We start from the raw sequence: 23,115 nt of genomic DNA on the forward strand, positions 1-23,115 counted from the left end.
CCGTATTTGTCGTTAATGGCGATCATGTCGATGTGACTCTCAAAACTAGTAAATTCTGTGAACTCCACGAATATTAAGATATAAGATTGTAATAGTTTGGTTTACGTCAAACATTAGGCGTGGGTGATACTGTCAAGTTTGATATCGAAGTAAATATAGAAAATTAATTGAGATACTAACACTAATACTTTTTAAGGGAAAGTGTATAATTTATAAATCATAATGCAGGATATACTTCACGTATGCAAGGTAATTTGACTTCATGTCAATGCTAATAGTTTTAAGACGACAAAAATAGTACAAATATATAGTACAAATATTTTATACAAATATCATATACTGTATGATGTGTGTATTGGTCATATGTGACTGTTTCAGTTTCCAATGCACTTGCGCGTGCACCAATGTGGTACAGCGCATGCACGAATTTAGCTCGTCACCATGGAAGCGCTCCGTTTGCGACCTGAAGTCGCCATTTTGCTTTCCTGTGCGTGCGTGTGCAATGTGTGGACGTGCGCGAGTGTGTGTGAAGGTGTGTATATCCATGTGTGTGTGCGTGGGCGCCTGTCGGTGCAAATACCTCTGTAGCTTCCAAACGTTCAACACTCCTCACATCAGCTAAAACAGAACTAAAATGTTTACATTTGGACAACGGCTAGCGCGCTCCACACTGGACAAGTAGACATGGGAACATGGACTACGTAACGTTTAATGGTCTCGGCGAACGTCGTCGAAGTGTCATCGGGTGGAAATACAAGGTCTGTTTTCTTGTTATTCCTAACTTTGCTAGCTCGTGTCAGCCAGCATTAATTAGCAGAGTAGCTAGCTTAGCACCGTCCACGCGATTTTATTAATACTAACAAAATCTTCAATGTATCAAGATTATGTTGCCTTCTTTACCGTGGCGTATACAGTCACGGGTTGGTTGTAAACCTACTGAAGCCACTATCGTGGTTTAATTGCCCAAGGCTACAGTCTACATTTCTGTTACTTAATACTTTGACATGTTACATTAGAAGGGAATCATGCACATCAGCAGATGTTACCTGAACCATGCTTGCAGGGTGGCAAAAAGCCACAAGTGGTTGAATGTACGAGTTAGTGCATTGTGTTCTACGGTGCTATGCTCCCATAAATCAGTGCTGCAACATTTATACATCAATGCCAGTCTTATCTTGGTTGTTTTGCCTCCATCATTTTCTGTTTGGCACAATTTAAAACACAATTTAGGATGCATTTACGCTTGTCATTTTTGGTCCATTAAAACAAACTGGAATATGTTTGCTCTGCTAGTACGGTTTGTTTGGTCAAGGGTCCAAAATGACCAGACCAAAGAGTAGCTTTGGCAGGCATACCGAGAATGCCTGCTAGCGGACTGGAATCCCGAGTGAGACAAGTCTTAACACTGACTACACCAGTGGACTAAAACACCAGATACTATGATGTAACCAAATGTGCCTGTAGGAACACCCAACAGAAAGCTGAGCGACCGCACTAAAGTGACGACCAAGTAACTAAGCTCACCAAGTGTGAAGAGCCCTTAATGTCAATTTGTGAAAGCAACTTGAATTTGACAAAGTACATCCAATCCTTTTTGTTTTTCTGTTACCTTTACAGTTGAGCGGCTCACCATCATCAACCACTCATGATGAACGCCAACAGGAGACGAGAGGAATATAATCATCCTCACAAGATTGTGCCGGATTCTTCTCATGTTTGACCTCATTTACTGGATCATCAATAATGATTCTTGGGCTAATCTCCCAGGAGTTGTACCAGCAGCTTCTGGACCCCAAGAATTATCAGAATCGCACAAATGGCGTAGAAGAGCTCAAACGAATCCTGTCGGAAGTGAATCTGGAATTGGTTGCTTCTGACAGTATTGAAGAGTTCATTAATTTTCTCCCCAGACTTCTGGATGACAGTAATTTTAAAGTATTGTGTGGCACCTTACAAGTTTTAAACATACTCATTCAGAGATTGGATACAAATATTGACAAATATGTCAAACAGATTGTCTTGGTGGCCCTCAAGGCTCTCGGAGACACTCGCACCATCGCCAGGAATGAATATATGAACATGTTTCAACAGATGATGAGAACTGTTGCCCCGCAACTAGTTCTCGATCTTGTCATCGGAAACTTGAAACACAAAAATTCCAGGGTCCGGGAGGATGTTCTGAACATTATTATTGCAGCCTTGCTGACTCATCCGAGGAAAGAGTTCAACATCCCAAAGCTTTGTTTTGAAGTTGCACCCTACCTGGCAGACAGCAAAAAGAAGGTCCGCCACGCTGCCCTTGAGCTGTTTGCAGTTTTTGACTCCCGCTTGGACATGGGGAAAAAACAGCCTCTCACGAAAGCAGTGGACATGGTTGAGCTCAGTGAGGAAGCAGAGGGTCTTATGGCAGCTGTACAGGCCAGACGAGCAAGGCACATCCTCCCTAAGCTTTCACCAGAGGGGGTAGTAGAGTATGGTCTGTTGGTACCCAAAACAGGCTTACGCTGCTCGCCACAGGCTACTTCTGGAGCTGATCTGGACTGGGTGATGAATGGAGGACGGGTTAGTAGTGCAAAGAGTAATAGAACTGAACCAGACTTTGAACAACTGTATGGCTACGGCAGCTTAGGCTCCCTCACTGATGAGCTTCCTTCACAACGGAGGATTGTCAGCGCAGGTAAAGGGAAGAACAAACTACCCTGGGAGATGTTGAGCTGTTCATCAACTGAAAATAATCATCACTGCAGCTCCCCCAGTGGAAAGTGCTCAGAGCAGGTAAGATCCGACCTCCTACCGTTGAGGGTGCTGCTCAACTTCCGATTTGAATTTAGAAAATATTTTTCCATACAAAATCGTTGTTTAGAATTAAATATAAACACAATGAATAGGTGCTCAACAAAAATATCAATGTTGCAGGCAATGTTTTAAGCAATGCCTTAAACTGTGTTTTAAAATAATTGTGCAGAGGAAAGGATGCTGAAGGTGAGTCAGCATCCTGCATCCTGAGTTTTCAGCTGTAACAATGGTAATTGACTATATTCTGTTCTGGGAAGTGCTGTATAGTATAGAAGCTTTCATTTAAAAACCTTCTGTTTATAGCAGCATCTGTTTCCCAGCAACCGCAGGAGACCTCTTATGGGTGGCAAATATAATTGGTAATATCACAAGGTTAGATGTGCAAAATATGGCTTATTTACAGCTCTAGTGTTGACTGCAATCTGTTCAAGTGCTAGAGTGTGATCAAGCAAGCAGACAGCGCCATCCCTCACTTAAATTCAGACAGATTGCCGTAATGACCGAGCAAGCAAGAGATGCTAAAAGCTCTCGATACTGTTGCTGTGCTTTAGTTCTTTACTCTAAAGCTTGGTTTGACACTGACAGAGAAGAGATGACTTGATCAGTGGCAGCAACAGAAGATGCACATAAAGGCAACATTTCTGCTCCATCCTATTGTAAGGTTGTAGGCCAGTGTATGCAATTACACTCAACTGCGCCCACCTCCTTCAATCAATGCAAAACCTCTTCACAGGTAACCATTGAAGATGTTGTTCCACTGTCCAGGAAGCAGAGTCCAGAGACCTACATACCCACTTTCAGTAAGTCCCAATCGATCCTTCTCTCATGCTCAACATTAATCTGAAGTGACGTACACGGTTGTCACAGTCAACTTCAGCTGGCACATATTAGAGCCGCTTTGAATTGGATTAGCATGCTGAGTCAAAGGAATCACAAGGCCACACGTTACAGAAAGCTGTGAGATGTGTGTGGTTGTAAGTCAACTTGGACGACGGGCAAGCTTGCCTGAAGTAAGTATTGCATAATAAAGACATTTGTTTTAATTGGCTTTTCTGCAATTCATCCTTTTCAACCATGGGTTGACGAGCTTGTTCCTGCCATGTTAGTTGCAAAGGGTCTATACTGCAGACATGTCAAACTGACAAATATACTTTGTCTCAAGGTGCTGCAGAACCACAGACACCCCAAACCTCCAGGAGAAGACTGTCTCCTGCCCGACTGAGAAGAAGCGGAAGCCTGAACTTAGACCCTGACATATTTAAAACAACAAACTTCACCGAAACAGATAGTGGTAAGGAATGAATATCACAAAACATCTTCATTTTTTCCTAGTGAACAAAGCTAGCGCATCCAGTTTTACCTTTTGTTTTGGATGTGATAATGTGTGAGAAACGTGTCTTACAGTGTCTTCCAAAGGACTCATGCTCTCAAGGAACCCCAGTGTTGAGCGCACGCTTTCTCTCCCATCAAACCACAAAATATCAGGTTCCTTCCTGCTGCCTTCCTACCCTCTGGCTGCACTCCCAGGAGGCGTGCTCACTCCAACACTGTCTTGTCGCCATGCCGACTCGTCCCTCTCTATGTCCAACACCTGGCCCAACAAGCGAGAGAGCAGCCCTCACCAGCGAGACACCAGCTCCTGGAGGGACACAGCAGTACAAGGCAAGGGTCATCTTGTCAGCAGGAGTGTAAGATTAGCTTGGTCATGATTTTGGAATAATCTATTTTCTGCCCTCACCCGACCTAGAGGACCTCTCTAGCAGATGCTCTCCTCGGCCGAACCGTGCCTCCCTAAAGAGTTCTTCTTCAACATTGTCATTCCGCCGGGCCTTGAACAGTAATAGGACAGCCCTTTCCATTTCACCAGTCATTCCTTCAGGAGAGCAGCCCCATTTTTATGACCAGAGGTCCAATGCACAGTGCAGCCCTCAGAATCAGCATCTAGAGAGGGACCTTCACCTGGAGCCTGTTAGTTTTAACACAACTCAAGATAATCAAGAGGAAGATCCTTTGGACATGCAGGAGGTATTTTTATGTACATATTTGGTTGGTTTTTGTTTATTATAAATTATGGATAATCACATAAATTATAATATCAAATCATATATTCTATGTAGAAGATATATTTAATTATATTAATCTTACGCATTCCTCTTCCTGCTTTCATTTGCCAATCTCGTGTTCTTACAGATGTTGAACTCACTGCGTTCACTGCGAAACAGTGCTGCTAAGAAGAGGGCCAAAGTCAGCCTCAGCAGTTCAGACCCAGACCAGGACAGCTTAGATTCTGTAAAGTTAGACCTGAGTCAAGACTTAAGTGTGCATACCTCTCCTATGCTGACCAGCTCAGCTAGCGAAAGTGGTCTTTCCAGTTTGAGTCTCAGCAGCTCCAGCATCTTTGGCAGCAAAACAAGGTAACAGGAGCGCAACTATCAATCAGCCTGCCCTCTTCCATATCGGTGGGAGGGGAGGACTATTAGAAAACCTACCGATACTTGTATATAATATAATTTAAGGATTTTTTCCTGCCTAGACTCTAATTATTTCCACCTCTACAGTACTGGAAGCATGGCCTCCCCAGGGGTGAAACCTCGTATTGCAAGAGTGCCCTCTGCAAAACTGAGGTCTTCTGTGTCCATGGACTTTAGCAGTCTTCCAGGTATTAAATAGTCTTGGTGGTTTATCCTGTTTCCTTGTGATGATGATTTTCATTATTTGTATTTTTGCTTCAAAGGATTATCACAGAGGAACGAACTATCATCTGAGGTGGGGGTTGTTGGGCAGAGAGTCACTTACTCCAACGGAACTGTCAGAGCTAATGAGGACACAACATCCCCTCCATTGGTCAAACCAGCGTTAATTGACTCGTTCAGAGCTCAAAAGGCAACTAAAGGTAAGCAAGCCATGAGGGAAATAAAATGCTACATTTCAGGGTTGCATTGATAGAATTGCCTGTATTTCAGGAACTTGGAACAATGGAAGCAGGAATTCACCAGCCACAGAGATGCCTGAAGGAGTCATCGGCAGAGGTATGTATATGGCATGGGTTGTTGTATTTGCTCTTTCTTCACTCAGCAGTCTGAGCTACAAATAGAAAGTGAAATCTTGGTCATCACCAATTCCCACAACATATTATAATCCAACTTATCTGCAGATGTCCTTGTTATACTGTATGTCTTAGGAATGTTTAGTACTGTCCTCCCCTTGTTCAGGCTTGTCACTCGAGCAGGGTGATTCAGTGGGCAAATCGCCTTCTGATCCCCCAGGAGTCATCCATGTTCTGTCTGGCGATCACATATTCCGTGATGATGCCACAGGTCCTGATGAGGTAACGATTGCCGCTATGTTGTAAATTGCAATGTGGCGTTTGCATTTGTCACAGCCTGATGTGTCTCCCCCACCCCACCAATGTGTGAGCAGATTAATACACGGTCCAGCCAGGATAAGATCCTGCTACAGCATTTGGATCAAGTCGAGGGGCAGTCCAGTCATAGGGATAAGATTCGGCACCGTGTCAGACAGATGCTCTCTGACTCACCCACTGAAGAGAGTACAAATATTAAAGGTAGGTCATTTTGCAATAATTCATGTTAATTCATGTGGATTTACATTTGTATCTGCATCTGCTGATATACGCCTTTCAACACAGATCACAAAAGCCGATTACCTCTGACGTGTAGAATTGCAGTCTGTCATGATTCCGGTGTGCAGTGTAGTGTCTTGCTCTAACATCTTGTAAAGCGTCCCCCGCCCACTTTCCTTCACACTGCGCATGAGTTTTCAAGGCCCAAGGTGAAGCATCAGTCAAATGGTAGCTAATGCAGCCAAAATGTTGGGCAACACTTGCCTGTAAGTGTGACAGTGTGCTTAGCAAATGACCAGAAAAATTATTGAATTAATAGGAATAGGGCTGCATGGTGAAGAAGTGGTTAACACACAGACCACACAGCTAGGAGACCAGAGTTCGATTCCACCCTCTGCCACCTCTGTGTGGAGTTTGCATGTTCTCCTCGTGCATGCGTGGATCTTCTTCTGGTACACGGGTTTCCTCCAACATTCCAAAAACATGCTAGGTTAATTGGCGACTCTAAATTGTGTGAATGGTTGTTTGTCTATATGTGCCCGGTGATTGGCTGGTGACCAGTACAACGAATGAATGAATGAATAATAGAAATAGATGACAATGCCTTTCTCAGCGGAACATACCTGCACTTGTTTTATTTTTCCCATCACCTGCAATCCTTGAGAATGAATGTCTTTCTCTTTTTTGTGCATTCTAAAGATATAAAAACAGATAGAGAAAATGGTATTTGATAACTTGCACCATGCAGCAGCTTATGCAAGACATTTACATGAGTGTTGTGATCATGTGATGATCATCTCTGTTGTAGATCTTCATCTGAACGGAAGCACAATCATATCCTGTACAGCAGACCTCATCTCAGATGGGTCCCCCATAAGTCCCACCAGCCCGATTAGTCCACCTGGACCCCACAGCCCTATCAAGTGCCTCTCTCCACCCCACCAACCTAGCCCCCCGACAGTGCCTCCCAATCCCCAAAACCAGTCACGTGTGAGGAGGGCACCAAACCTCAGCAGGACACGCCCCTCGCTGTCCCACAGCTCAGGTCAGTGAGGGATTGACCATATTTGGTTTGGCTTTAAAGACACTCATACGCCACAAGATAAGGTACTCCTGCACAATCATGTATTTGACTTAATGAATAATGTTTATCATATATATTATATAAATGTTTTATTGACACGGTACAAGAGGTATTTGCAGAGGTATACAAACTGTCCTGCATCAAATCTTTCTATTCATAAACAAGCTGAATATAACAATAGAATAGTTGACTGGCCCTGAACTAACTGCTGTCTTCACTGTTTCTCAGGCAACGACAGGATTGAAGGCCAACTCCTTTTTGACAGTACTTTAGATAAGATGCAGCAGATGTGTTGGACGTCATTAGATTGTGCAGGTGTACCTATTCCTTTGCGCAGTGTGCTTGTTTGTGTACCTCCTGATAGTAGTTTGCACATTTTATTTGTATTGGACCAAACAGTGCTGCGCTTTGCATATTACTAAATCCACCAGGTCGCGGTTAAGTATGCCCTTTCTGTCTTATTTGATGTGACTTGTTCTGACAACTCACTGTTAATGCATCACCAACTCACTCGCCCACCCATGCATGCACTCTTTGTTTTGAGCCTGATAGAGCTGTAATAGGAGACTGAATGAGTTGCGTGTGTCATGTATTGTCTTTGGTCTTCTTAGACGAGCTTTCCTCTGCGACTACGGGCCACAAGAAAAACCTCTCTCAGCCTCCAGAGCTGTGTCCCTTTTCCAAACCTGACCTCGTACTGCTGCAGAGCTTTGAATTGCTGAGCTCAGATCACTGGTAAGAAATAGCCACAACTTCACATACAAATCCATCCCATCATAACTTAAAACACGTAAAGGTCCTTGCTGACCTTGCGATTAAGGCACTGCTAGTTGATCTGTTCACACATGGAACATGTTCACTGTTGGGTGTACTATTTTGACAATAATTGCTGTGTGTTGACAAATGTATACTGCTTTCCAAGCTGTACAGTGACTACTTTAAATGAATATTCATTCATATGGTACTGTTCCTGGAGAAGAGACAATTAAATGGTTATTAAAGTGGTTCAAATTTGAGGGATATACTTTTGTGAGCTATTGCATACGTAAAGAAGCTTATGTATCATAACTGTCATCAACATTAGTGATCAACAATGTGGAAAACATGTTGTTTTGCTTTTAAGGGAGAAAAAGATTGAAGGTCTTAAATTCCTGCGCTGTTTGGCTCAATACCACTCAGACATTCTCCAGGGCAGGCTTCGTGATGTCTGCCTGTCTCTCATTCAAGAGGTAACTTGGATCACATCAATTCATGCATGGAATGAAAATATACCGGCACCTCACTGGTCCAACACAACCCGTTCTGTGACAACTTTTGCAATATGATCTGTCAAACTGAACTCAGAATTTGATCTTAATTTCAGTAATATACCCTCTGTCATGTATTAAATGTGCATTACTCACACTGAATGATGTTGTCTAAACGTGACTCTTCTGGTTCAGGTGAAGAACCTTAGGTCAGGTGTGTCCAGGGCTGCAGTATGCACACTGGGTGATCTTTACATGCACCTACAGAAGGCAATGGATCAGGAGCTCGAAGGGACCGTTAAAGCCTTGCTACACAAGGCGGGGGAAAGTAATGCCTTTATTCGGCAGGATGTTGATGCTGCTTTGGACTGCATGGTGCAGCACTGTACTCCTACCCGAAGCATCCATGCTTTACTGTCTGGAGGACTAAGGTCAGTATTTATTCACCACACACAACAATGAACTTGGAATGTAGGAGTTTAAGTAATTTTTGTTGCGGCTTGTAGTCATCTCAATTCAGTGGTAAGGAAGTGCACTGCCCAACATTTAGCCAGTCTGGTGGAAAAAGTCGGTGCCGCTCGTCTCCTTTCTGGAGGTAAAGATTTAACTGAAAGAATCTTACCTGCAGTCAGCAGGCTGGCACAAGACTCCTCACAGGAAGCAAGGTATGTAGAGGCGTTTTGTTCTCCTCGTACACAAAATAACAGCGTCAGATTCATTTGTGGTGTAGCAATCCCTATTCATGCAAATGAAAACACATTTGAAGATCATCAATTCACATACTAACTCTCTACCTCATCTTCAGATACTATGGCCGTCGAATGCTGTTGTCCCTGTCCTACCATCCAGACTTTGATAAGATCCTGGAAAGAATTATTCAGTCGAAAGACCTACAGACCACCAGAGAAACCATCTTAACTCTCAAGACCAAGGTATAATCTTCAGGCTAAAACAGGTTTTTACTCATGTCTTAACGGCATCTATTGGAACTGACTTTAGGGTCTTGGTGAGATGCCCCAGGACACCCAGTCAGCCAGAGGCAGACGTTCCCTCCCAGGAAGTGGTACAGTCCGAGCTTCATCTCTCACAAGAGAGCCAATCAACCACACCATCAGGTATGTGTGTCACCACCTGCCAGTACCACAAAGACAGGAAATAACACTAAATGAAAATGAAACTTTAATGAAAAAGTACTGAGACACCTGTCTTTATTAAAACTACATTCTACAATACAGTATAAAGATGGTCCTCGCTTTACAAGGTCTGTATTACAGCTTTTTGTCGCAGTAATTAAACACAAGACTCACTCGAGAACCAGTTGCAGCATGCATCGGTCGTAGAACGTGCGCCACACATAACACAAGAATGCAGTAAGTGCCTCGTGCTGAGCGGAGGACTACATTGAGTGCCTGAGCCACAGTGAGGAAGAACAACATAGCTTGTTTGTTAACTTATTAGTAGTCTTCATCGGGTTTCCCAAGCTGCACTGAACCAAAGAACAGCCATCACCATGGAAGTGAAAATGAGGAGAAAAAAAAATCTCAGCAGGGAGACATGCGCTCTAATATAGGCTGCTCTTTTTTTTTGTCATGTCATGTGCTGTCACAAAGAGATCTGTGGAAAGAGTTTATCCTTCCATGCTAACCTGAGACAATATTAAAAGGTCTGTAAGACAGCAACGGGCATAAAAGTAAAGGGGTTGTATTTGCCATGGTTTCATTCAATTCTTATCTTTCACGTTTTTATCGCTGTATTTTATGTCCTTGATATGTTCTGTGTACAGTTTCAGTGACTAAGGAGTGAATTGTGTGAATGCCCTTGAGAGCAAGTTTCGCTGCCATATATTGTTGTTCTTATTCTGCCAAACTCCTCAGTTTTTCATCAGATTCACAGCATTTAAGCATCAAATCGTTTAGGTATAATTTAGTTTTAAGTTCTGTCTTACTCTAAAACTCGGCTTACAGTCTTGGAACAGAACTTGTTCGTATCCTGAGGACCAGCGGAAGACTTTCCACATTATTTTGTTTTTTGTCCATTCATCCAGAAGAAGGTCAGAGATCATGTATGCTTGACAAGATAGCCTGATTCATAATTTCCTTGGAAGTTTAGCCCAAAGATGTTTAAGGGGTCAGGTTTACATTAGGCCAAATTCACCTCAACATGCCTTTTGTAGTTCTTACTAAGTGTTAACCCGTAGTTGGCAGTATATAATTGTAATTTATTTATTAAAGATTTAGGAGGTGCGTCTTCATACTTTTGCCTGTATTGTGAATATGCCGTAAATGACAGATTGATACTGATTTATTGTGTGTCATTTACAGAATGGCCAACAGTAATTACAGCAGCAGATCTCAGACACAGAGTGTGGCAGACAAGAATGAATATATCAAGCACATAACGGGCCTGCTGGCGTCAAAGGACTTCAGAGAGAGATTCAAGGGTATGGACCAGCTAGTGGCTGACTGCCAGCACCAGCCCAACATCGTCATCCATAGCTTATTCCCAGTACGTAAATAACCACCAAAGTATTTTTAATATGCCTTTTAAAAAGAAGAGGCATTTAGATTTGACCTCTGTTGTTTTTATTTGCAGGTTTTCGATGCCTTCAAGGCAAGGCTGCAAGAATCCAACAGCAAGGTCAACCAGTACGCCCTGGAGTCGCTGCAGAAAATCATCCCCTTGATGCGGGACAACCTGTCTCAAGTGGTCAACATTCTTGTCCCAGCCATTGTGGACAATCACCTCAACTCTAAAAACAACGCCATTTACTCTGCTGCTATCGGCACCATCAACGCACTTATCCTCAATCTCGGTATGAACTCAAGCAGCCACCTAGAGTGGTGTGGGGGGATCAGAAGATAATTTCATCTCCAAAAGGGGGGGCACTGCAAACTACTTTGGCAACCACTGATCTAGAGTTAACTTGCTTTCTGTCATTGGCAGATAACATCCTCCTCCTTCAGCCTTTCTGCACCAAGGCTCAGTTTGTAAGCGGTAAAGCCAAGGTGGATCTTGTTGAGAAGGTTGCAGGTAAGTGCAACAATCAAAAGTAAGTTTCAAATCAAAATGTACCTTCTTGGATTACGACTCTTTCTATTTGCAGATCTTGTGACGGAGCTGTACCCTCGCAAGCCACAAATGGTGGAGCAGAAAGTGCTGCCCTTGCTGTGGCACCTCCTGGGTACATCGAGTCACAGCGGCACCGTGCACGGCCGAGGAGGTAGCGTGCGTGCCGCCACCGCCAGTCTGTGCGAAGCTCTTTACGCACAGATTGGGCCCGGCCTGAGCGAGTGTGCTGCATCCCAGTCCGCCAACATCCAGAAAGGGTTAAACGAGGTTCTGAGAAGCGTGTCCAAAAGATAAGGCGGATTCCGAGGAAAAACCTAAAAGACACAACACTGACCTTACTTGAAGACAGAGATGTTCTACATTTCTTAGTGCCTGCACTTTTATCCCAATGAAGTCCTTGTTGATTGAGGAGCTTTTTACTCTTTTCTCAGTGATATTTCTTCCTCTGGTACAGAAGCTCAGACTATTGCAACATGCTGACGTCAGGTCCTACATACACAACACTGCTCTCTTTGCACATTCACAAGGTAGCTCATGAAAATGATGAACATGAAATTCATACAGTTGTCACTTTTCTTCACGCTCTGAACTTTACTACAAACCAGAGAGCCATTTGCAGAATGTAAAGTTAAAATGCACACTAAAGGACAAAGACAGGGAAGGTGTACAATTTGTGCTGTCATCAAATGTCTTGATATTTTTTTTTTTATGTTTACGTGGCTGTTTTTGTTTTGCAGAGTGGTGAATTGAGATTTACACAATTAGTACAAGATACTTTTGTACAGCTGATATGTATTTGCACAGTATTAGCATTTCTGTAATCGTAAGACAGTACAGTCAATTTGTTGTGTAACCCTTTTAAACCATGATGATGCGCTTTTTTTTTTCTTTTTGCATGACCAGTTCACTGGCATGAGGTACGCTGTTGGCTAACTCTTGTGTATTGATGCCTGGATCAAGGTTGGCTATGAAAGAAAAGACTTTGGGCTTCACTCCCGCCGTTGCCTGAGAAACCAAGAAGGCACAGATGGAGGATTCTCAGTACAGTGCCAGTCTTCAAGTAGCCTTTCAACTTCTATTAAATTATATTCAAACTTCTTTGGGAACGATGACAAAGATTGATATACAAATATATATAAATGTTTTATTTCTGTAAATCAAACTTCTGACATGCATTTTTCTGACTCACACATCTAGCATCTAGCTACATCTGTCTGTAGATTGTCAGTCACCCAGGTCATGGTGATCTGCAAAAGTTGAATTGGAGACATGGTGGCAAAAAAAACTCCTTAGTGGCTGGTTATGTGAGGACATCGTTATATGCGGACGATAGACCTCTGTTTAAAGAGCACCTTTCTAGTTGGTTCTAAATGGCTTCTTCCAAACCAACAATCCTATCTAGAATCCAATAACATTGTTAGACCTACAGAATTATTCATAAATTCTGAATATTGATTCATTATTGATACACCTCTTGCAATAGGTCTTACTAGATTGTGTTTTGGCCAGTGTGCGTTTAGTGCAATAAGTGACCTGAATGCTGTGCAGCTGATTCTTTGGAAGTGTCTGCTGAGTATAGTGAATCTTACATTATTAATAATAGAGTAGGACATTGCTACCACACAGCATACAAATTCTCTTTGTTGTGTTTATTGTATCACGACAAAAAAATTGAATTTCAAAGAGTCTTATTTAAAATCTCAAATGCGTTTATTAAGTCAAGTTCCTCTGCCAGCACTAACTTTAAAGTACCGGTACACACATTGTTATCGAACACAATCTCGCCACCTAAATTCACTGACATTTGGAAGTAGCTGCCATTTTGTTCAATGCAGAAAAACCCTTGGGGAAAAAATTAATATTAAAATTTAAGGTTTAAATCAGTCAGGTTTCAGGTATCAAAATTTTAGCAGAGATACAAAACTTGTGCAACATTTTTTCCCCTTTTAAAACATGCTGTGGAAATGCAAAATAGATTGAAGAAGACATGTAATGTTGGTTTGTGTGACTGTTTCTCTGAATGACTGTTGTACTGTCTTGTTCCTGTGCCCTCACAGCAAAACATGAGCGCTACTCCACCCACTCCAAGTGTCCATTGTGGTGCAAGGGCGGCTGCAGGGAGGAACGTCATGGTAACCTGTGCTACCAAGGATAGTGCATTCTCTACATCAGGGAGCAGATGTCTTGGGCAGATCCTGATTCTCAGCCAAGTGGAGCTTTTGTCTGAACGTACGCATGTTAAAGAGTCTTGCATATCTCATTTGTGGATTTTTTGGTTATTAGAAATGCAAGAAAAGGATACATTGAGGTGCTGAGCTCCTCCAGCTACAGGATTTAAAAAAGTTAGACAAGAATAGAAGTTAACGTCACACTGTGTAGAATGTGGAATTCTACACGAATCAGAATTCTGATTCAAGTGTATGCACAAGACTAACAGACACTGACATGGTATAACAAGCTCACCTTCATAGTGTTTTTCAGCTCCGATTAAATATTTAATGAGTTTTCCGTGACAGATAATTGACAGCATTGATGTTCTCCAGAGGTCTAATTGCTTTTTCCAGTCATTCATTGAGAGTCTTTCAGAGGCAACTGTATGCTGCCATGTCTGGTCAGTGAGTGAAAATGATAAGACAATCTACAGTTGCATTAGTAATCACTCTGATTATTTAAAATCAACACTAGGGGGCACTGCAACCGCGTTTTAAGTCAATCTGAAGAAAGGTGCAATAATATTTTTAGTAAAAAATATATATAAATATACAAAATAAGATATTTTGGTTTGCTGAGCGCATAGTCCTGGACCTGCTCACTGATACTATACAAATTCAACTAAATGGAGTTGAAGGAAGAGAGCATTGCATTGACATAAAGAGCTAATTGTGGCGTACACTTACGTTGCACAGCAGGTGTTCCAGGTTGTGGTTGGAGGCGCACTTCTTTTGGTCTTCAGAGAGCTCCTCCACGTGGCTGTCGAGGCTGAAGTGAAGTCGTGCCAGCTTCTCCTGCATCTCCCGCACGTGCTCCAGCTGCTCGAAGGAGCACACCTTACCTGCCACACACAGAATTGCTCACGTGTGCACATTTTCTATGCTGCAGGACTGAACCTGTTTCTTTCCATTGCATTTTCTCGGACATCAAGGCAGTCCCAGAAATATGTAACATTAGCTAAATTATGCATTTGTTTTTACTAATAATAGGCTGTATTCAACCACAAAACAGCATGATTTATTGGTATATTTTTGAAAAAACGTGATAGAGTGAAGTCACAAAATTCAAAGCGTGACGTGGCGAGAGACAACTGATCCTCTCTATGGAAGGAGGTCTGAAAAATTTAGGCTGCAGATATTTGATCTATTTAATGTGATGTGCTGGGAAGACAACAATACTTTTGCAGCCTTTTTATTTAAAAATTCTCCTTACCAAAAGCCTGCAGTTTTCCCGAGTGGAAGTCATTGAGGAGGTTTAAGAGGCCTCCCTCCATCTCTCTCACATCAGACACATCTGTAAGGAAGGAGTGCTGCAGCGGTGAGGACTGGACGACTTTACTCGGCCCTGCAGGCTGGGGAGCCCGGGGCTTCTCCCTGTGGGTCCTGTAAGATCAACAATCACACATATACAAATCTTACAAGTCATTATAGCCTTTGTGCCATTGGGAAGCTGAAAACTGCATGGCAGTTTTCCAACATGACAAGCTTGAACAAGTCAGACCTAGAAGTACAAGGTTGTAGACAACCACAATGCAGCCCACAAGATATAATCCAATATCTTATATATACACAGGTATATAGGTATAAGTACCAACAATTGAGATGATTTGTTTCCCCTAACATACGTATGCACCAACTGGCCTCAATGTTATTATGTGACGAATGGCACAATTTTGTGAGATCCAGTACAAGAGCTGTGTCAAAACATGTTTGGTACTGTGTCAACGCCATATACATTCACAGTATTGTGGCTGGAGTTTGCAATGGTGGACAACTGCAATGCATCACACCGAGAAGTGATTCCAATATTTTGACTCTACCTGGTTGTCTTTGGTGGAGCGACAACCCCAGTGAACACCTCTTTGGGCTGCCCTGCCGCCCCCACGGACCTTTTGTACTTCCCTCGGTTTTTAGGGGACGGGGGCTGCGGCAGGCCCAGCGAGAAGGTGGCGCTTTTGCTGGCAGGCAGGACAGACAGCTTGCGTGGGTTGATTGGTGGAGGAGGGGGCTGCGGGAGGGACACTTTGGGGCTCCGCTTCTTGCGCTTGTCCTCCATCACCTGCTAATGGTTCACTTCTTCCTATGGAGCAGATAGTTATGTGGAACATGGTTTGAATTGAGGGTTTTTTCCACACACAAATGGGCCTTGAAAAAGAGGGGTGTCTTATATTCGGGTCAATGGGGTAAATGTCAAAACACTTCCTGAAGTACATCTGCACAATCCAACCCAACAAGATGCCAGAGAGCTAAATGAAAAAAATCACTAATTCACTTGTGCAGTTGAATAAATACAATGTGGTAGTGACCGTGCACAGTCGTAAATATATTGTTATTGTTATATCCAAAACTGACCATTAATATTTGGTGTACATAACATTGTGGCTGTGTGTATGTGATAACACAGCAGCATACTTACTATGCATCGTAAATATAGCTAAAAAGCAAAGCCCTGTATTTTTTTTTAATGGTAAGAAGTATTTGCTTCTCTCCATGTGTTTATAGTAGTGTTTTTTTAAGTGTCATACATTGTGGGTGGGGGTGTATTTTTATATGTGCTATTGTTATGTATGGACCAGGGGCCGCACTTTAGATAACACTGCACGATGCTATTTTGATGCCGCTATCCCACTACAATAGCTGAAATAATAGTAGTAATAGCGTTTAACCACACAAACATGGCCGCTTGACACAATGGCAACTTAAGCCGCGAAAAAAATCTTTGTTTGCCGAACGTTTTTATGCATTAGTAAAACTGCTACATATTGTATTGTATTAATTCAATGCCATTTGGCGTTACATTTCGACAGCAGATGTGACAAATGACACTTACCGTATCAGAAATGTGCCAGGAAATGTATTGGTCGGAACATTACATTTCTCCCTATACAATTTTCCACATTTAGGAGGATAAAAATAACGATAAAAATAAATGTTGTCTTAATAAGAGCATCGGTGTTAATGTTAAAAGGCGGCCGAGATGAGCGACTGTCTCTGCGCAGCTGCCAAGTTTTATCCCTCTTAAAGGGGCAGTACACCCCATGGGAATACAATTTACCGCGCTTGTCTTGACAGGTACAATGAACGCCTTTGTTGTGACTTCCTCGGCCTCGTTTACGAGTGCCACGCAACTGTAGCAAAGCTTGACCAAAAATAGAAAGAAAACCAAAAATATATTAAATGTCTCGTCCTGAATTAGTATAGTTTATGGCCCTTGACTACGGTTGCAAACGATGCTGCGTTAACCTTTAAACTAAACCACGCCCCCTGCTTGTATACTGTTCAGTTGAGAGTCTTACATAGGGTTATAATGTTTATTGAACACAAGGAGCAGTAAAGTATTGTTATTGAGTATGTGTATGGCAGGTGTTTCTTCTAGTGCTGGGAGTCAATTTATAAAAATGTAACCATGTTCATGGTAAATGGGAGTCGATTTAAAAAGTGCGTGGACAAGAACAACTAGGCAACAGACATTTGAAGTAATACAAAAATATCTCCTTTTTTATTATGGCAGATCAGAACAAAAGCATGACGCAAAATGCAATTTGTAGAAAAAATACAAAGGTCTTGAGCATCTTTTTTTTTTCTTGAAAGTGACCCACAATAACTTAGTTCTAACTGACTTTCTGGTCAGATGGACTGTTTGAGTAGGAGTATGCCTTCCCTAAGACGATTCTGTCTCTTAGAAGCTTGAAGAAGGCATAGTAGTTACTGAAGAGGATCAGTGCCAGTGATATTGTCTGATGCCACTTTTCTGAGCATATCAATGAGTAGAGTTGGTAGAATATCATGGCCCCTTCCAGGATGATGAGTATGTTCAATATTCGTAGTGGCTTGTTAAAAAAGAACTGTTGGGTAAAAAAAGACAGCATTAGAATAATTTGTTTCTGCATATTAGTTCAGTCACAAGCGAAACAAGCGATTCTGTGGAGAGCTGATCTGTTCATATTACTCACATAAAAGCGATAATGGGACACATCTGATGGTACTGCGACATTGTAGTGGCCCATAGCTTTGTAGACGTTCTTATTATGTTTGACCAGAACACCATGGGGCCACATGTATTCTTCTGTCCATCTGAATGGGGAAACACAGCACAGAAAGCATTCTAAATATTATTTCAAAGCATGTTGTCCATCTTGAGCAATGATCTGTGAGAAGTACGTACAAGTGCTGGAGGACGTTGGAACAGAGAGAGGGGTCTACTTTCTGCCAGCAGCCGAGATGCGCTGCAGCTTTGTGGAGCAGATCGCAGTAACGAGGTGGTAATAAGTGCCTCATTAGGATGACTGATGTGCTGACCGACACAAGGATGAAGAGCTCGCAAGACCAGCGTCTGTCTACATACTGTGTGCTCTACATAAAAACAAAGTAGGAACATATTAAGGTGACGGCAGGAATCTTCAGGTATAGTAGAACGTCTGAGGTTAGTAGGCTCTGATTTGAAAATGCAGAAATTCATGCGTTTCATGGTCTAAATTAGAGGTCCCACAGTGCACCAGAAACCTGCATGTGTCTCACCTTGACAAACCAGACAGGTACAAAGGCCACGTAGTAGGCACTCAGCATGGAGCTGACCAGCACCTCCTTCATTCTCCAGTTAAAGTCCATCTTTAGGTACTCCACCTCTTTGCGGATCAGGTCCGGGGAGAGGCAGCAGGCGTGGGTTGGCATGACTTGAACAGCGTATAGCTGGCTGGTGTGCTGTTTCCATGTTTCCTTCAGCACGGTCAGGTAGTCCCGCCCCCGGCCGATGCTGCCCACCTCTTTAGAGCCGATGCTGGCGATGGGGGAGAGAGGACCTGTGCGCCGGAAATCACAGCTCAACCGAAAGAATGGAATATACATGCCAAACCTGTTGGAAACAAGAGGCACAATCATCGTTGTTAGGAGATCATCATCAAGATCACAGCCCATAATGGGAGATAAAAATTATGTAAGAATGTATGCTTTGTGGAAAAATCTTCTGCATGTCCACCTGGTGAATGAGTGAAAGACCGTTTAGAGAACACGACAGCTGGTCATGGAGAGCCACAGTGAATCAATGCGCTCTTGTGTCTGTGTACAATGTCCACATTGTCAGCCTCAATTAACAAGCAGAGAACTCTCTAACATGCAAGAGTCCTCTTCCTATTGGACTATGAGCTGACTGCAGCACAGAGGTGAGCGTGGTTCAAGTCTGTAGGCTTAAAACATTTGTACAAGCATTGTACGCATATACAGTGTGTGTGTATATATATATATATATATCCTTGCTATTGAATCAAATGACAAAATCATGTGAATAATACTCCCACCCATAAAAATCCCTAAAAATATATATATTTTTAAAAACTCTAAACTCTATAATATATACCCCCTCAATACACCAGTTATTAAATGCATTTTCAATTCAGTTTTACACATTAAACAACTGTAGGCATACAATAAAGCAGGGATCACCAACCCATTGATGCGCAGTGACCTTTGGCAGTCGATCCAGTGAAGGGTTAGGAAAAATAACTGCATCCTCACATAAGTGCCATCCCCACTCGAATATTAGACATTTGACAAACATGTTGACCCCCCTGAACATGCCCGTATACATGCACCACGCCAGCCCCAGCCCTGAGCTCAGTCCCTGAAACCCTGAGGTGCCAGCACACACCGCATGCTCTCCTCACAGGTAACAAATGTTGCACGGCGTGCACGCCTCAAGCTGCAAATGCACTGCATTGACGAGTTCATTCTCTCTCTTGCCTCGGTTCATTGCACTAGTATACAGTATTCATCATGGAAAATATTGACTGAATTGACCTCATTCACTCTTTTCCCCCTGCAGATAGTGCTATCAAACCACTTTTCTATTTAAGTTAGTCTAAAATTAGTGCTCCACATCAAACTTATAACCTGTCTCCTACATCATCAGTAAACCGAGCAGGCTCCCCAGGCAACAAATGCAACATTTTCACTAAAAATAAAGGAAATCTTTTGCTAAACTGAACAACATGGGCTGCACCATTGCCCTCACAGACTGCTGTGGTTCAAGCACCTTTGTCACTTGCAGTACCAGATTATTTTATTTTGATGAATGCTACAATACAATACATGTATGTGAAAGTATTTAACGGGAGTGCGATGAGGAAAAAGGGCAAAATACGGTAGTATATCACAGCTCACGGAACAGACCGTGTCACTTTTTTCAAATGTGAAAACTGGCAATGTGTTAACGTGGAATTGCCAGCTGTGTACAGCATCACTTTTTCCTTCAAGTCCACTGGCACCAAGTGTCAAAGTCCAAAGACCACTGAACAGAAGAGACAGCATGTGTGATTGAATGTGATATTTTCCCTGATGGTACTTACGGGTAGCAGAGGAAGAGCAGACTGAGCACGGAATAAGTTCTGAAGAGATAGATGAGTGAGCGGCACAGACTCCAGCCAGTCAACGTGAGCACAGCAAAACGCGCCATCACTAAGAAGACTGAATGAGGAAACGATAGCTTCCCGCTCTGTGACGCCTGCAGGAGATCCAGGAGAGAAAGAAGCAGCATTACTATAAACTCAGAAATTGAACTGCCTAAATTCTATTATTGGCTATAGCTCATAACTCTCTTGATTGTACAGGCTGAAAAATGTCATGTTTAAATGTATTTTGTCATGTTTTTTCTTATATCAAAAATGTGAACAAACTTCCAAAAAATGCGTCTAAAGCTTACCTCTTTAACAATCGCTCCAATTAATCTCCTTGCCAGTATGATGATTGTGAACACGAGCATGTTATAATCAATCAGGTGGAAGTTCTGTAAAACAACACAACTGTTTCAAGGTAGCAGTGCCATTCTGACATATTCCTGTGTCACCTTATATTATAAAATAAGCAGGTAGAGCAGATATTTCATAGACGAGCGGGTGTAGCAAAAACAGTATCATGACATGAAAATATATCCACAAATATAGTGGTGTCTTTATATTATTACTGGAGTGGAACCTCTACATTTAAGTCCACCTGAAGTTGTGCAAACCAGAATTTGACAAAAACCTTCACCCTCTGAAAGGGCATAAAACATCCAAGGTCAAGTCAGGCATGAAGTAAGACTTCAGAAAATAGAATACAGTCCAATAAGCTTATAAATAATTAACTCCACAAGGAGTTCAGCACAATATGGCTAGTGACAAATCCACATAAATAATAAAAGAAGCGTGTAATGCATACTACAAAGTCAACAGTCTCCTCCCTCATTCTTAAACCCTATGGTTGAAGAGTGTGTATATTTTAGTGGTTTATTGAAAATATAAACAAATCAAGACTGACTGTACATATTCATATGTACTCTCTTGTGACTTTGTGGCAGTTTTTTAATGAATTAATTAATTTGTTATGTAGCAAGTCAAAGAAACAGCAAATGTCAATGTTGACGCTGCCCAAAAGATACACTCACCAGTGAAGTGTGTGAGGGAGGATGCGATGGGGGGTACCACCATACAGTCTTGTAGATGTTGACATAGTGGACAAAGAGCGCAATGAGGTGGCAGAAGAAAAGGTGGAGCTCAAACAACACGTTCTGATCCACAGACAACTCGGGGATCTTGCAGTGTTTCAAGGGCACCACCGTCTGTGCAGCCAGTGGAGGGCTGGACATGCATGCTCCTGTGCCGCTCCTGGAAGAAAAACAAAATATTATGTACGGCTGGCAATGTGGGCAACTGTGCAGTAATGTCTGTATGCTTCAAACATGGGAATGATCCAAAAGACACAAACACTATGAAAGAAATGTAATTAGAAAATGCTGCAATCACATAAAAACTGCAGGATTTTTTGCATTTCATGCAGGGTTTGTAATTCAAACCCTAACATGAACTACGTTATTTGGTTGCTGGTTTAGATAACCCAGACTGACCTTGTTCGGGAGCGTACCCCAGTGACCGGGGAGCTGGTGGAGTGGTTGCCATTGCTCACTGAGCCTGGTTCACTGCTTAGTGGAGGTCTGCAGTAAGTGGTACGGTTTGCCCCTCGCCTTCCACCTGCCATTGCAGACACACCCACAGCTCACTCCTCTGGGGATTCCTCTGCTTGCTTGCTTCTCTTTGCTCCTTCTTTCCTGTTTATGAGGAAAAACAAATTCTAATTATTAATTCCGTCTACAGGTTGTTATTTAAATACTTGAAATGACTGTGACGTAAAGCTACTACAAGTGTGTGAAATATCTTATGCTAGACACTAAGGATTGGTCTTTAGAAGCACAAAACACTTGAATTATACATATGCAATACAAAATGTAGTATATTACGCCAGTTATCCGTGCGAAATACGCATCTCCTAAAACTTTCAAACCGCTTCGTATTTGCTGTACAAGCATCGCTTAAGTACAATGCAGATGTTTTCTGATCTGCCCAGACAACGTCAAGTAGCAACATGTTTTACTGTATGCGGGTAAACGCACAAGCCATGAGGCAACAGGGTCTCACAACGTGGGGGCTCGAGATTGAGGGATGGACACGTTTTTTCCGCCAAGACCACGCTTGATTAAATACAAAGATCTGAGGCCTAAGCTAAGAGTCTAAGTAGCGCGCTAGCTAGCTTCCAGCTAAGATATCAAACTGCTGAAAGAGAAAATGAAAGCTTACCGGTGACAGTGCGTCAAATACTGACTCGCAGCATCAATTTCCACTTAAAAGCAATACAGCTTCAAAATTCCTGACGTATTTTTCATTGAAATCACCCAATACGTTCATTGTTGTTGTACAAGTGCCCGCTGATACACTGCAGCGAGGATACGTTGGCAAATTGTGGGCGGAGTTTCATTTAAAGGGACATGCTCGAACCAGGAAGCGAAAAGGCAACATAAACCTTCAGACGTAATTGTCTCTTGTGCTTTGAAGTCTACCAATAGTGACTATACAATATTTTCTGAAATGCAAACAAACTTTGTCCTGTACTGTGAATGTAACACACTGATTAACAACCTCAAGTGCTTTCAATGGCTGCTAGGGGTAACAGCCGAAATTCTGTCACTGCAAATAATGCAGTTGGTTGTATTGTCCTTGGATTAATTGTTGGGGCTGCAAATTTACTTTAAAAGCAGGATAGTGTCTTTAAAATTCAAAATATGCCTTAAGACCACACACATGATCTGATCAATACTAGCAA

At 42.4% G+C, this 23,115-nt stretch overlaps 3 protein-coding genes and 1 long non-coding RNA gene across 5 annotated transcripts; 1 reads left to right on the top strand and 3 right to left on the bottom strand.

Moving 5' to 3' along the window:
* Positions 1 to 481: 481 nt before the first annotated feature.
* Positions 482 to 13,326, top strand: togaram1 (TOG array regulator of axonemal microtubules 1). Of its 2 annotated transcripts, none has more exons than XM_058091066.2 (23): positions 482 to 758; positions 1,618 to 2,775; positions 3,530 to 3,596; positions 3,959 to 4,087; positions 4,282 to 4,458; positions 4,544 to 4,821; positions 4,987 to 5,210; positions 5,355 to 5,455; positions 5,531 to 5,689; positions 5,760 to 5,825; positions 6,009 to 6,124; positions 6,217 to 6,361; positions 7,188 to 7,424; positions 8,075 to 8,198; positions 8,587 to 8,692; positions 8,906 to 9,141; positions 9,217 to 9,375; positions 9,516 to 9,642; positions 9,710 to 9,825; positions 11,032 to 11,215; positions 11,303 to 11,522; positions 11,654 to 11,740; positions 11,814 to 13,326. In XM_058091066.2, exons 2-23 carry the CDS (start codon positions 1,744 to 1,746, stop codon positions 12,071 to 12,073), a joined length of 4,350 nt encoding a protein of 1,449 aa, XP_057947049.2. In that variant the 5' UTR covers positions 482 to 758; positions 1,618 to 1,743; the 3' UTR covers positions 12,074 to 13,326. The 2 variants fall into 2 exon arrangements, with proteins under 2 accessions (XP_057947049.2, XP_057947048.2); XM_058091065.2 differs by having other exon boundaries at positions 483 to 758; positions 4,201 to 4,458.
* Positions 6,775 to 8,958, bottom strand: LOC144901679 (uncharacterized). The gene is made up of 3 exons (XR_013629725.1): positions 8,867 to 8,958; positions 7,003 to 7,072; positions 6,775 to 6,844 (listed from the first exon to the last, which is right to left on the bottom strand). It is a non-coding gene; the product is annotated as an uncharacterized LOC144901679 (long non-coding RNA).
* Positions 13,327 to 13,467: 141 nt separating the features above from the next.
* Positions 13,468 to 17,001, bottom strand: ccdc28b (coiled-coil domain containing 28B). The gene is made up of 6 exons (XM_058091067.2): positions 16,820 to 17,001; positions 15,810 to 16,069; positions 15,203 to 15,372; positions 14,677 to 14,831; positions 14,082 to 14,104; positions 13,468 to 14,002 (listed from the first exon to the last, which is right to left on the bottom strand). The coding sequence occupies exons 2-6, from the start codon at positions 16,043 to 16,045 to the stop codon at positions 13,948 to 13,950; spliced, it is 639 nt and encodes a 212-aa protein (XP_057947050.1). The 5' UTR covers positions 16,046 to 16,069; positions 16,820 to 17,001; the 3' UTR covers positions 13,468 to 13,947.
* Positions 17,002 to 17,462: 461 nt separating this feature from the next.
* On the bottom strand, positions 17,463 to 22,758 carry tmem39b (transmembrane protein 39B). The gene is made up of 9 exons (XM_058090504.2): positions 22,593 to 22,758; positions 21,866 to 22,066; positions 21,407 to 21,626; positions 20,684 to 20,767; positions 20,331 to 20,485; positions 18,508 to 18,841; positions 18,155 to 18,342; positions 17,943 to 18,063; positions 17,463 to 17,834 (listed from the first exon to the last, which is right to left on the bottom strand). The coding sequence occupies exons 2-9, from the start codon at positions 21,994 to 21,996 to the stop codon at positions 17,601 to 17,603; spliced, it is 1,467 nt and encodes a 488-aa protein (XP_057946487.2). The 5' UTR covers positions 21,997 to 22,066; positions 22,593 to 22,758; the 3' UTR covers positions 17,463 to 17,600.
* Positions 22,759 to 23,115: the final 357 nt, after the last annotated feature.

Source organism: Doryrhamphus excisus, linkage group LG14, assembly GCF_037039965.1.
Source record: "Doryrhamphus excisus strain RoL-2023G ecotype Guam linkage group LG14, RoL_Dexc_Guam_v1.1, whole genome shotgun sequence".
NCBI classification, from domain to species: domain Eukaryota; kingdom Metazoa; phylum Chordata; class Actinopteri; order Syngnathiformes; family Syngnathidae; genus Doryrhamphus; species Doryrhamphus excisus.

Excerpts from the sequence above, each read along its gene's own strand:
- togaram1 (XM_058091065.2), top strand. The coding sequence starts at position 1,744 with ATGATTCTTGGGCTAATCTCCCAGGAGTTGTACCAGCAGCTTCTGGAC. Across the intron at positions 2,776-3,529 it reads GTGGAAAGTGCTCAGAGCAG|GTAACCATTGAAGATGTTGT; the intron begins GTAAGATCCGAC and ends ACCTCTTCACAG. Across the intron at positions 9,376-9,515 it reads GACTCCTCACAGGAAGCAAG|ATACTATGGCCGTCGAATGC; the intron begins GTATGTAGAGGC and ends CCTCATCTTCAG.
- ccdc28b (XM_058091067.2), bottom strand. The coding sequence starts at position 16,045 with ATGGAGGACAAGCGCAAGAAGCGGAGCCCCAAAGTGTCCCTCCCGCAG. Across the intron at positions 14,832-15,202 it reads GGGAAAACTGCAGGCTTTTG|GTAAGGTGTGCTCCTTCGAG; the intron begins GTAAGGAGAATT and ends TGTGTGTGGCAG. Across the intron at positions 14,105-14,676 it reads TGGAACACCTGCTGTGCAAC|CTGGAGGAGCTCAGCACCTC; the intron begins GTAAGTGTACGC and ends TAAATCCTGTAG.
- tmem39b (XM_058090504.2), bottom strand. The coding sequence starts at position 21,996 with ATGGCAGGTGGAAGGCGAGGGGCAAACCGTACCACTTACTGCAGACCT. Across the intron at positions 20,768-21,406 it reads CTCCCTCACACACTTCACTG|AACTTCCACCTGATTGATTA; the intron begins GTGAGTGTATCT and ends GTTGTTTTACAG. Across the intron at positions 18,842-20,330 it reads CTGCTCTTCCTCTGCTACCC|GTTTGGCATGTATATTCCAT; the intron begins GTAAGTACCATC and ends TGTTTCCAACAG.